The sequence below is a fragment of the Notolepis coatsorum genome (genome assembly GCF_963971535.1).
Source record: "Notolepis coatsorum genome assembly, chromosome: 7".
Classification (NCBI taxonomy): domain Eukaryota; kingdom Metazoa; phylum Chordata; class Actinopteri; order Aulopiformes; family Paralepididae; genus Notolepis; species Notolepis coatsorum.
In genome coordinates, this window is record NC_140171.1 from 38,414,202 (window position 1) to 38,427,535 (window position 13,334).

The window sequence follows — 13,334 nt, forward strand, 5'->3', positions numbered from 1 at the left end:
TGTGGGGTATAACGTTTATTAAGATATTGTTATACATTAATTTCTACAAAGGAGTCATGAACACATCAGTGGAAACCCAGGAATGCCTACATGTTGGGGGAAAAGTATCGGTATTTGGGATAATATAGGTGCTATAGATAACATTCAACCACTAGATATTGCACTAGCACCAGCATGTCATTATCTAATCAGATGCATTCCACGTTACATGTAAACAACAGTAGACCTTTCATTTTGGACCTGCAACTTAATTTTTTAATGATACATACAGGGCAATACTTTTATTCTGCATCTTTCTAAAAGATGGATGTATTTAATTTTTATTTATTTCTTAAACGATTACTCTACTTCAAAACGTTATATATAGCACCTTTAATGTTCACCGTTCTGTTCTGGACACATTCTGATGTTTAAATAAAGAGAAGGACAGCGGCTTTGGTCTTGAGGACATCCTGAAAACTCACATTTTTTATTGGACCATTGGTTGTCTGTTACAACAAGAATGTTCTTCATCACACTCATAATTACACAGCTTTTGTGTTTTTTTACATTTATGACATCATTCATTGCGCAAGAACTACAGTCAGCGTGATATTTCAGACATTTCTCTGTGCAAAAGAAAGGTGGCCAGCTCTGGATTTGTGGGGGGGGGGGGGGATTAATTGTCATACAGGAAGATTTTTTATTTATTTATTTGACTTCAGTTACACAATTGCCTGATTTATAAGCAACAAGCTCCATTTTAAAAGATGTGACCCTTTCAGCCTGAAGCTGTATCTTGAATTGATGTGGATGGCAATAACCTCACATAGCTACCTGCTCTCAGCTCTCCAGTCCTTTTTATGACCATGTGTTTCCCAAAGACATCTTGGTAGGGATACACCAATACCTTTATCCAATACCGGACAGATACCAGGCCATTTTGAGGTACCAGTAATAGAGAATCAGTCAAATCCAATACCAAGTGCCTCTTATAAATCAGAAGTCAATGAGAGAGATACTTGATTTGCGTCGCGTCCCCCCCACCCCACCCACATAAGGACGGATATCTCCTCACAGAGAAAGGGTGGATTATATCTCAATCATCTTTGTCCAGTGACTAACCTCAAGATCTAAGACTATATTCATGTGCAGTTAAAGTAATGGATTGGATCAGTACTCGGTATCGGACGATACCTAATGTTTAATACTCAGAATTGGTCGGTACAAAAGAAAAAGCATTGGTGAATCCCTAATCTAGCCATGAGCTCATCAACATCAGGCTCAGTTTGACATATAAAAACATGGTGACAAAAATGACCCACAGACAAATAAATACATGTCATGGACACACATTCATAAACAAGGTCAACAAATAGTGAATACGTTTAAAAAAGAAAAATGTTTCGAACTACCGCCTGGAGTATGAGCGAGGTTGCTACTACAGATGTTTCACGTCTGTGTCCAAAATGCGAAGGCATTTTCACAGTTTTAAGGACAGCCATTAAACCTACGTGGCAACCAGTCAGTCTATTGATGTGCTCCTGTTGTTTTCCCAATGCTGTCAACTGATTTGTTTCTATCTGGTAATCAGTGTTTAAGTGATGCTGAGACATGGACTCATGAGGCAGTGGAAGTTGTCATAATGAGCTGGATCATGTGCGACATGTTGATAAATCACTATCTTTGGTGGTTCTGCCACGGTCCGCTGACCCCAGTTGCAACTCTTATCGCGTGCAACAAAGGTTGGTTTGACCCGTTTCTAATAGGTCCTACAGCTAAGCAGGTACTGGTAGGCTGTCAATCTGATTCAAAGCTGATGAGAGCATTTAGGAATCTGTCTATTGTCAACTTCATCTCTTTCTCCAACTCCACCCATTAGTCGCATCTAAGCTCTCACAAAAAAATAAAACATGGGCTCTGATTTAGGAGAGAGAGGGGGGGGGTATGCATGTGTTTGTAAACATATTTTTTTTTTGTCAGACTCATCCGCCACAAACACAAGGTTATGAATTAATTAAGGCATTTCCACAGGCGGAGCTGTGCATTAAACCAGAGTAGAAAAGGGAAACACGAGAGAGACTATGTACACAGTTAAGTGCTACTCAAGTTGCCAGGTGGTCCACAGGGCTGAGGGGCTGAGGCAATGTCTTATGTGACCAGGATGGGTCAGCATCATTGCTCCAGGAAGTCACGGCAGGGGGAGGGGGACAGAGGTTTCCACTGGTCAGATCACATCAGGAGGAGACGCTCTAGGCCCAGGGCCAGGGTATAGGGGTACAACAGGTTAAATGGGGGGTTGTAAGTAGGGGGATGAGGGGTTGGCGTTTAGGAAGGTGTCAGGGCTCCTCTCCATCTGCGTCCTGGCTGAAGTAGTACCTAACGGGGGGGCCTGGGAGGTCCTCGTCTCCATCTGCCTCCGGGGCGAAGGACACCGTCAGGTCCACATAGCGGCGTTCCGCCGATGGCTTGATCAACTTTTGCATCCTAAAGAGAGAGAGAGAGAGAGTAGCAGTCAAGAGGTAATGGATTGGGGGGGGGGCTTGAATGAAATTAAAATCAGACAGGAGAATGATCTAAGAAACTTGGGCCAGGAATTAACACGGCTCATTCTGAACACAAATGCTATAAATAATCCCGGAGAATTAACTGCAGAATGATATAAATTAGAGGTGGGCATAGATCGTTTTTTTTTATCTAGATTAATCTATCTGCAATCCTGGATTTAATCTAGATTAATCTAGATTAAAATGGCTCAAAAAAATAAAAAACTGCCGAAGGCATTCAAAATATGTGTGTTCTACCCAAATAATGACCAGAAGTAAGTCCTTACTTTTTCTTTCCTCCTTATGTTTCTCAGGCCAGGTGGCCCATTACACCATGAGCCCATCTCCCGTTTCCAAAATGCATTACAGACTGTTTGAAAAAGCTGTTTTGCTATGATAATTGGTAATGAAATATCAAAATAATGTTCAATAAGATGTACTTGTGTTTAATAAGTTGTTTTATTCAGAAGTTAACACAAATAAATAATATTACCAGTACAGTACAGTATCTAGCACACTCAGGAGCAAAACAGAAATAATAATTTCAAACTTGAACTATGTGACATGGCTTGAATCAGAGTTGCTCAGTGGCCAATGGTGTCAACTGTGGTTGTACTGGGCAGCTCCCAGGTGTGAATGGAACTGTGTGAATGTGAAGCAGGGCGTTCCTGAAAAAGAGCATCTGTGCTCAGCGAACCTACCCTGGGTAAATAAAGGTAAAAAAAAATGTAAAAAAAAAAAAAAAAATGCGTTAATTATATTATCGTGCGATACTAGTATAGCGTTAACACGTTAACGCCGTTAACGGCCCAGCTCTAATATAAATAATCACAGTGGGTTAACTGCAGAATGCTATAAATAATCACAGTGGGTTAACTGCAGAATGCTATAAATAATCACGGTGGGTTAACTGCAGAATGGTCAGTGGCGTCGCGTGAGTAAAATAACAGGGGAAGCCAAAAAGAAATTAAAAAAAATATTAAATATTTTTATTAATTTTCTTTTTTTTAAGTCAAGCAGTCACCATGTACACTACAGTATGGTGTAAACCAGAGAAAGACGTTTGTCTTGTTTACATCAGGGTCATTAATACTGCATTGGTTCATTTTTGGTCCGATTTTTCCTTGCACGATTTTGCGCGCCGCGTGGGAGCAAATTCGAGACACATATTCGGTTGCAAAAAGGTGTCCCACGGTCTCCTCTATGGCCGTGAATATTTTCACGCGGATCGGAATCACGGCGCGCCCGTGGGACACTTTTCCGTTTCGGCGAGTTTATTCCACGCTTTCGGTTTTCCTTTTCTAAGCATTTTCGGGGCTACATGTGAATGAGTAAAAGTTGCGGGACGCCCAGATGTTTCCACGATAGAAAGCTTGGTGGGTTGACTGCAGAATGGTATAAATAATCACGTGGGTTAACTGCACTATAAATAATCACGTGGGTTGACTGCAGAATGGTATAAATAATCACGGTGGGTTGACTGCAGAATGATATAAATAATCACGGTGGGTTGACTGCAGAATGATATAAATAATCACGGTGGGTTAACTGCAGAATGATATAAATAATCACGTGGGTTGACTGCAGAATGCTATAAATAATCACAGTGGGTTAACTGCAGAATGCTATAAATAATCACAGTGGGTTAACTGCAGAATGCTATAAATAATCAGTGGGTTAACGGCAGAATGATATAAATAATCAGTGGGTTAACGGCAGAATGATATAAATAATCCCGGTGGGTTGACTGCAGAATGATATAAATAATCACGGTGGGTTGACTGCAGAATGCTATAAATAATCACGGTGGGTTGACTGCAGAATGATATAAATAATCACGTGGGTTGACTGCAGAATGATATAAATAATCACTGTGGGTTGACTGCAGAATGATATAAATAATCACGTGGGTTGACTGCAGAATGATATAAATAATCACGGTTGGTTGACTGCAGAATGATATAAATAATCACGTGGGTTGACTGCAGAATGATATAAATAATCACGGTGGGTTGACTGCAGAATGGTATAAATAATCACGGTGGGTTGACTGCAGAATGGTATAAATAATCACGGTGGGACGGGCGGCTACGTGGCATAGTGGGCAAGGCGCTCGCCACGAATGCGGAGACGCTGGGCTCGCCTGTTCGAGCCCAGCTCTCCACATTGTTTTCAGTTTAGCTGGTCGTCCATACTAATACACATTGGCCGTATTAGGGGGTGGGAAACTGATGGGTGGGGATCGGGCGTTGTGGACAGCGACTCCTACAGGTCGGTTGGTGTGCCTGCACAGTAGAATCAGGAAGTGTCGGGGGCAGCGTGAGCCTCCCACGCGTTACTCCTCGCCACTGAGAGATCGAGCTGCGCAGGTGAAAAGATGCGACTGCTGTTACCTCAAGTACCGGAGGGGACTTGTGCTATGTATGACTTAGTCCACATTGCAGCCGGCTTGTGGGAGGCAAGAAACAGCGTCGGTGACAGGGGAGGGTTGAATTGGATGATACGAAATTGGGATGGGAGAAAATATAGAAAATGGGAGAAAAAGTGGACCCAAAAAAAATAATCACGGTGGGTTGACTGCAGAATGCTATAAATAATCACAGTGGGTTAACTGCAGAATGCTATAAATAATCAGTGGGTTAACGGCAGAATGATATAAATAATCACGGTGGGTCAACGGCAGAATGATATAAATAATCCCGGTGGGTTGACTGCAGAATGATATAAATAATCATGTGGGTTGACTGCAGAATGATATAAATAATCACTGTGGGTTGACTGCAGAATGATATAAATAATCACGGTGGGTTGACTGCAGAATGGTATAAATAATCACGTGGGTAGACTGCAGAATGATATAAATAATCACTGTGGGTTGACTGCAGAATGATATAAATAATCACGGAGAGTTAACTGCAGAATGATATAAAATAATCACGGTGGGTTGACTGCAGAATGATATAAATAATCACGTGGGTTGACTGCAGAATGGTATAAATAATCACGGTGGGTTGACTGCAGAATGATATAAATAATCACGGTGGGTTGACTGCAGAATGATATAAATAATCACGGTGGGTTGACTGCAGAATGATATAAATAATCACGTGGGTTGACTGCAGAAGGTATAAATAATCACGGTGGGTTGACTGCAGAATGGTATAAATAATCACGGTGGGTTAACTGCAGAATGGTATAAATAATCACGTGGGTTGACTGCAGAATGCTATAAATAATCACGTGGGTTGACTGCAGAATGCTATAAATAATCACAGTGGGTTAACTGCAGAATGCTATAAATAATCACAGTGGGTTAACTGCAGAATGCTATAAATAATCAGTGGGTTAACGGCAGAATGATATAAATAATCACAGTGGGTTAACGGCAGAATGATATAAATAATCCCGGTGGGTTGACTGCAGAATGATATAAATAATCACGTGGGTTGACTGCAGAATGATATAAATAATCACTGTGGGTTGACTGCAGAATGATATAAATAATCACTGTGGGTTGACTGCAGAATGATATAAATAATCACGGAGAGTTAACTGCAGAATGATATAAAATAATCACGGTGGGTTGACTGCAGAATGATATAAATAATCACGGTGGGTTAACTGCAGAATGATATAAATAACCACAGTGGGTTGACTGCAGAATGGTATAAATAATCACGTGGGTTGACTGCAGAATGATATAAATAATCACGGTGGGTTGACTGCAGAATGATATAAATAATCACGTGGGTTGACTGCAGAATGATATAAATAATCACTGTGGGTTGACTGCAGAATGGTATAAATAATCACAGAGAGTTAACTGCAGAATGATATAAAATAATCACGGTGGGTTGACTGCAGAATGGTATAAATAATCACGGTGGGTTGACTGCAGAATGATATAAATAATCACGTGGGTTGACTGCAGAATGGTATAAATAACCACGGTGGGTTGACTGCAGAATGATATAAATAACCACGGTGGGTTGACTGCTTACGTGAGCTTGAGTCTCTTGCTGTGTCCAGGCATCACTGGCACATAGAGCATCTTCACACCGTGAACCACCATGATGGGCTCGAGCCCATACTTCTCCTGCAACATAGAACATGGTCAAGAACACGTCCAGTAACATTAACGAGGGGGCAATTGACCATATTCAATGGTCAAATCAAATGGTGACAAATCTGTAAACTGCTGTACTGAATATCCCATATTATTGTCCAGGCGGTCTCAAATACCTCCACTCTATGGCTTACATTCACCCTGTGTACAAAACATTAGGAACACATTCCTAGTGTTGGGTTCACGAGCCCTTTTCCCACAATCCATGTCTCAAAAATTATAAGTTATATAGGTACGTGAAATACGATGAAAACAAATGAAGCCATTTGTGGATCATTCTGTGGATCTAATACAGAAGACAGTATTCCTCACCCTCACTGCATTCATGAAATCGGAGAGAGTGAAGTCCTCGTGGCCATAGACGGTCCATCGGTCCCAGATGGAAAAGTAGATGTTGTTCCTGAAGAGAGACCATGTGAGTGAGAGAGACACTGTTCAGAACTACTGTTATAGGTCCAACTTTTTAACAAAGTTGGACTTTGCAATATATGAAGTGTGTATGTATAATTGAACATTATTTAGCCCATGGTCCATCTTCCATTGATCTTAGTCACACAGCAACCATTCTGCTCTTATGATATGCGCAGGTTGGGAATCCCAACCTGAGCATGATATAAGAGCAAAATGGCCACCGTGTGAACATGGCTGGTCAATGTAAAATCTTGACCATTGGCCCTCCATATCAAAAAGGTATGGGTTGGGCAACCCCTGATTTAAAGAGAGCAGAGAGTGTGTGAGTGCAGGTATTTGTCTGTGTGTGTGGTCTGCTACCTGATGTGTGTCTTCTTGACAGGGGCCATCTCAGTGAGCACCATCACAGGGATGGCCAGGTTAAAGAAGCAGTTCTTGAAGGACTCAAACCCGTAACCTCCTGCCACCTTGATCAGCTCCAGAGCCACCTGAGCAGAAATCAACTACTGAATAGAGTCCAGGTTGAGGCGGCAACACGGCTCCTCTGTGCAGAATAATGAAACCTGGTGCCTTTCTAGGCTTCCTTTACAATATGTTTTCTATTGTGTAAATAATAGAGCATTTCTCCTTCTCCTGGTGGCTTTCTAGGCTTCCTTTACATTACAATATGTTTTCTATTGTGTAAATAATAGAGCATTTCTCTCTCTCCTGGTGGCTTTCTAGGCTTCCTTTACAATACGTTTTCTATTGTGTAAATCAGACCTGGGCATTGTACGGCCCGCGGGCCCGCGGGATGATTCTGACCGGCCTGCGAAAGATTACATGATAATAAAAAATAAATAAAAAAAAATCTTTTTTAATCTTTTTTTTTTATTTAATTTTTTTACTTTTTTCTTTTCATGTCAACGTTCACACGCACAATATACGCTTAGGAGACATGCTCAGAATATGTTGGTTCTCTTTGGATCCACCTACATATGTGAACAGACACTCAGTCATGACTATTTACCAAGTCCAGGTACAGATCCTCTCTCACTGATGAACATCTGGCAGCTGTGCTTCGCATCTCCACCTCAGACATGCAACCTGACTTTGATGGACTTGTTAAAGCTCAACAGAGACTGGATTTCTCACACTGAATGAAAAAAAAACTGAAGAACACTAAAATGTGGAAATATAACAAGTGAAATGGGACACTTGATATTTTTTTTCTTTTTTTTTGCAGTTCTGAAAACATTAAATGTTTAATATAGGCATGTAAAGTAAAAAAGGCTACAAAACTGGGACACTTTTCTTTACACAGTTCTTTAGAAAGCTAAGAAAATCCTTGTTTCAATAGTATATGAAACTCAAAATGCCCTTTGTTAACACTTTGGGTGCCGGGACACGTCTTCTCACGTCTTTGCTGGCCATGCTAAAGTTGCCGGGGGACGCTGTACAGCGTCCTTATATCAATATTTCAAAAATCTGCGATCGGATTCATAATGTCCCTCCGCTGGCCTGAGATCCACCAGCAGGACCCACTGAGCTCTCTGGCGGTTCAGGAGCGCCATCTGGTGGCCGATCGGCGCAACCGCTTAACAGGAAGCGCAGTAGAGGTTTTGCTAGACGTCCGTATTGCTTCCGGCCACTCGGTACATGTCCCGTGACTCTAGCTCGTCACACTACATAGCGATCGATTGCCAATAACTCGATAAACAACATGATTTGGACGTATATACCATTATACAAGCTGGAGATGGACCGGGTAATAATATATCCCATAATGATAAAATTTCTACTCGACGATGATCGCCCAACGGCGCGCGGAGACTGGGGTGAGTTTCAGCGTGTAACGTTACCGTCTTCGATAATAACTGATATTATCAACATTTGACCCACATTAGATGATTGGTATAACGCTGCCCACGGAATTATAAACGCCCCCTCGCCCATCCGGTCAACATCAGATGACGTGTAGTAACTTCTAGAAGTACGTCTAGTTGGAATTTTTTATATCGCGCTGATTGCCATCAAACTGTATTTCATCATCAATATAATGCATTTGGGGCTATATATCACGTTCTGGAGAAAGCTGCAGAAAGAGATGAAAACATACTTATACATTAGACCATACTTTACTATGAATATGTGAATGAAAAAGTTTAACGTTGCTACACAATGAACAATACATATAGGACTTTGAATGGGCCCTAATAATGGCAATGTAGCAATAGAATTTAAAAAGTTATAGCCCTGCAAAGAAGGGGACTTTCTCCATAGACAAATAGCGCTGGCAATCTATGGTATATCATTAATCTAACCTTAGGCAACCAAAGTGTTATTAATGTTTCACATTTTGTTTATCATTTTGGAAATAAATTCTATTTGAATAAATGATATTTTTGAAAGCTAACCTCACCTTTTAATTGCCAAATAATAACATACACTCTTACCAGGGATCAAAACAATGCCATTTACTGCTTTTTATATAGAAATAAAATGTATATTATGCATAATTGAGTTTGGAATTTTGGCCCGGCCCCCCAACATATTTTCAGTTGCTCATTCGGCCCCCTGGGAAAAATAATTGCCCACCCCTGGTGTAAATAATAGAGCCTTTCTCCTTCTCCTGCGCCCTGTTCCTCGTACCTGGCTAACTGAGTTAGCCGGATAATTTTCAGGATAACTTGACTTAAGCCAGACCTTTCCGTTCCCCAACGTGCGATTGTCTAAATCACTATGGCAACAGATCAGAATGTTTGAATATGATAAATGATCACCCAGCCCTATTATGTAATGTCCTGCCCTTTGGTCTAATGAATCACTTACGTTGTCCTGTGCATGTAGAAAATGTCTCATGTAAAATGTATTGGTAAATTAACCAACTTTACTCAATTTATAAAAAAAATTGTTTTTGTAGATACTCGTTGCAGGACATTCGCGGCAAGTGAGGGCAAGTTTGTTTCGGTCTGTTCTCACCAGTCCAGCCACAGCGGCCGTTGCCGTGGCGATAGCGGGGATGATTTTGCCAGCGATGCGTTTGGTCTTGAGGCGGTCAGCGGCCTCGATAACGTACATCCTGGCTCTGAGCGCCGAGGCCGACGCTATGAAATCCATGTGGCCGTTACGGTCGTCATCCTTCTCAAACAGCAGTGGGGTCATCTGTAACCTCTCTGTCGAGACACACACCGGTTAGGGAGGCTTTTTTTAAATGTATTATATATATATATATATATATAAAAGCCTACATGCACCTACAAGTTGTACACTAGTGTGAGCAAGGTGGTCTATGAATAGGTTATGGAGGGATGTGGTCAGTGAGTTGTTGAGCGGTATGAAAGAATAACCAAACAGTCAATGCCACATTGCACAAAGACTAGATGACGAGTATAAAAGAAAATAGTTATCATTGCGGCATCACGCACTCTTCCACGGAACTTGAGCTCGTCATGCTAATGTTAGGCTAATTTTGATTAGCTAGGTCTGTCGTCTCACTTTTCTTTTTAACAAGAGCCTTGTGGAACATGGTGCCAGAGTAGGACAACTCTGGTCCAACTATTCCACACCAGACCCTCTATTGCGCCAAGAAAGAATAACAACAGGGCATGCAGGCCAGAGGCCAGATAGGAACAGCACTTCAAGCTCAAGTGGAGGTGGAGGTTTGACACAATACTCCCTCCAAGTGGCTGACATTTTAAATTGCTTTTCAGTCAACATGGTTCGGGATATTATTGGAGGCAATAACCTGCATATAAAAAAATGAATAACCAAAGTCATTACAAAATCCCTGTGATACATTTTCTGTTTATTATGACGCATCCCTAGAATAGGGATGTCCGTGTGTAGTGTACCTGGTGTAACATTGTTTGCAGCGATAGCCTCCTCCAGCTGTGCAATGGTCTCCCTCTCCTCCTCACTGCTCACTGACATCTTCATGTGATCAGGCCTCTTTGCCGTCTCATCTGTCTCTATGTGCTAGAGGGGACAGACACGGACACCAAAAACGTTTAGCTCACAACCGATCGCATGTATCGTCATCTTTACTCGCGTACACAGAGTGAAAAGCACCGGTCGGTTAATGGACCAATGAACAGGCTTACTTTCTCAGCAGGTCTGTATTCTGGAACCTTTACATCGCATAGAATCCTGCTCACTGCTTCTTCTGATAGATCCTAGGAGAGGGAAATGATTATGTTTATCTTGGTAGGAGAGAGAGAGGGAGTCTGTGTGTGGTGTGTGTGTGCGTGCGTGTGTGCGTGCGTGCGTTGATACCTTTTCCGAGTAGGGGATATTGTATATGTCAGCGGAGAGCCGGGCCAGGCTGGTGACAAAACCGAAGTGCCTGGTGGGGAGGGGGAGATGCCAAAGTCAGACGAGTTTCAGGGAAAGAGAGAGAGAAAGATGAAGAGGCTAAAAACAAGGGATGATGAGAGTATGATGGATGACGACATGTCACTCACAAAGTGTCTTTCAAGTCAAATTCAAGAGGACAGGGGGGTCTTTTCGGCGACTGCCAAAACAAACCTGAGGACGGAGAGGAAAAGATGTAATGCTTGTGTCTAAAATCGAGACAAAGCCTAGTCATTACGATCGTTCAGCCTTTGTGTCAGTGTGTGTGAGAGACACTTACTTCCATCTTTTAACCGTGTGTCCAGAGGGAAGGAGTGCAAGAGCTGTAGGGCCTACATCGGGAGCACACCAATAAAAACACGGCTCCGATTTAAAGGCTGCATATCGGGGTATGACATAACACACACATAAACCTTTCTTAATGGGTGAAAACGGTCAGAGGGGGGGGGGGGGGGGGGAGACTCTTTCTGACGTTACCTTTCTTTTGAAGTACTTGTCGAATTTGAGGCGGGCCAGAGTAATGCAGTGTACCCATTGGCTGGGCCGCCTACTGAGCAGCTTAATGACCTGGAACACCCCTTCCAGACTCTGCCCCTGATGCATTCTCTACACACACACACACACAGACAGACAGACAGACAAACTATTGTGTCTTATAAAGCACAAGATTTGTTAGGTGGCATAGTTTATGCCCAGTTTATATGTATTGACATCGGTGTTGTGGTAACAAACAAGGGACTAAACACGTTTCGCAATTATGCCACATCAATGTGGAATGCCCTACCCACAGCTGTAAAGGAATGTGAATCACTACCCACTTTCAAAACCACTCTCAAAGAGCACCTACGGGAGACTGCAATTCGAAACTGGCCCCCGTAAATGTCCTAACCCAACCGCCTCCAATGTACAGTTACCCCCCACCCCACCCACCTCCAATGTACAGTTTCCCCCCCCCCCACCTACCCAACCCCCTCCAATGTACAGTTTCTTCCCCCTCAAATGTATATACTCTCTTTTTTAGACCCTTTTTGTATCACAAACAGTACTGTATTTGTAGATCTGGTATGTCATAATGTCTAGATGTAGCAGTACTGTCTATCTGTATGTCATAAATGTTACGATGAATTGAAAATGGGGGACCCTGATGTAAACAAGACTAAAGTATTTCTCTGGTCTGCATCCCCTTAACAAGTGTGTGTATTGAGCTGTACTGTACCCATTCTGCAATCTGTTAATACAATTTTCAATCAATCAATCAACAGTGGTAATCATTACCTGTAGCACAATGTCAACCGAGAGGTGCGTCTGCCAGAACAGGTTGTAGATGGAAGGCTTGTGAACGAACGCGCTCTCAAACTACACAAACAAGAGGAACCACAATAACACGCTGCGTTATTAATGGCGAATCAAGGAGGAACAGAAAGAGATATAATGTTTAGAGAGTGCAGGTGAACAGACCTTGTCTCTGGCCCACTGGATGGTGTGCTCTATCACGGCAGGGAAGGACTTGAGAGTGCAGAAGGGGATCTCCTCCTCGGGGGGGTCCCTCTGGAGAAACGGGGACACCACGTTTAAAGTGTTTGAATTTTTTTTGTATCCACTTTTTCTCCTCCTATTTTTCTTGTATTTTCCTCCAATCCCGATTTAGTCGTTATGCCAATTCCCCCCCTCCCCTTCCTGGTCGTTGCGCGCATTTGCCCCCTACTTGCCGGTCTAGGGAGCCCTAAAGTCTATCACAGGGGTAGGCAATTAAGTTTGGCCGAGGGCCAAATTTCTTCCAAACCATTGTATGGGGGGCCGGAAAAAAACAATGGCTAATTTTATATGTTGATAGTGAAAACATTTTAACTCTGTGACAGACCACCTTATAACTAAGACATACATTTGTGGCAGAGGCAGATAATGGACAAAATAAACGAGCTGCATAGGTGGCCTAATAA

General features: G+C 42.3%; 1 protein-coding gene across 1 annotated transcript in view; it reads right to left on the reverse strand.

Moving 5' to 3' along the window:
- Positions 1–44: 44 nt before the first annotated feature.
- uba6 (ubiquitin like modifier activating enzyme 6) overlaps positions 45–13,334 on the reverse strand; it is a 34,701-nt gene continuing 21,411 nt past the window's right edge. The window contains exons 20-32 of the mRNA XM_084319117.1: positions 12,853–12,942; positions 12,670–12,750; positions 11,872–12,000; positions 11,675–11,726; positions 11,505–11,568; positions 11,317–11,386; positions 11,145–11,216; positions 10,896–11,019; positions 10,024–10,217; positions 7,423–7,550; positions 6,964–7,051; positions 6,527–6,621; positions 45–2,466 (exon numbers count right to left, since the gene is read on the reverse strand). Coding sequence (XP_084175243.1) covers positions 2,319–2,466; positions 6,527–6,621; positions 6,964–7,051; positions 7,423–7,550; positions 10,024–10,217; positions 10,896–11,019; positions 11,145–11,216; positions 11,317–11,386; positions 11,505–11,568; positions 11,675–11,726; positions 11,872–12,000; positions 12,670–12,750; positions 12,853–12,942 — 1,335 coding nt within the window. The 3' untranslated portion in view covers positions 45–2,318. The remainder of the gene's footprint in view (positions 2,467–6,526; positions 6,622–6,963; positions 7,052–7,422; positions 7,551–10,023; positions 10,218–10,895; positions 11,020–11,144; positions 11,217–11,316; positions 11,387–11,504; positions 11,569–11,674; positions 11,727–11,871; positions 12,001–12,669; positions 12,751–12,852; positions 12,943–13,334) is intronic.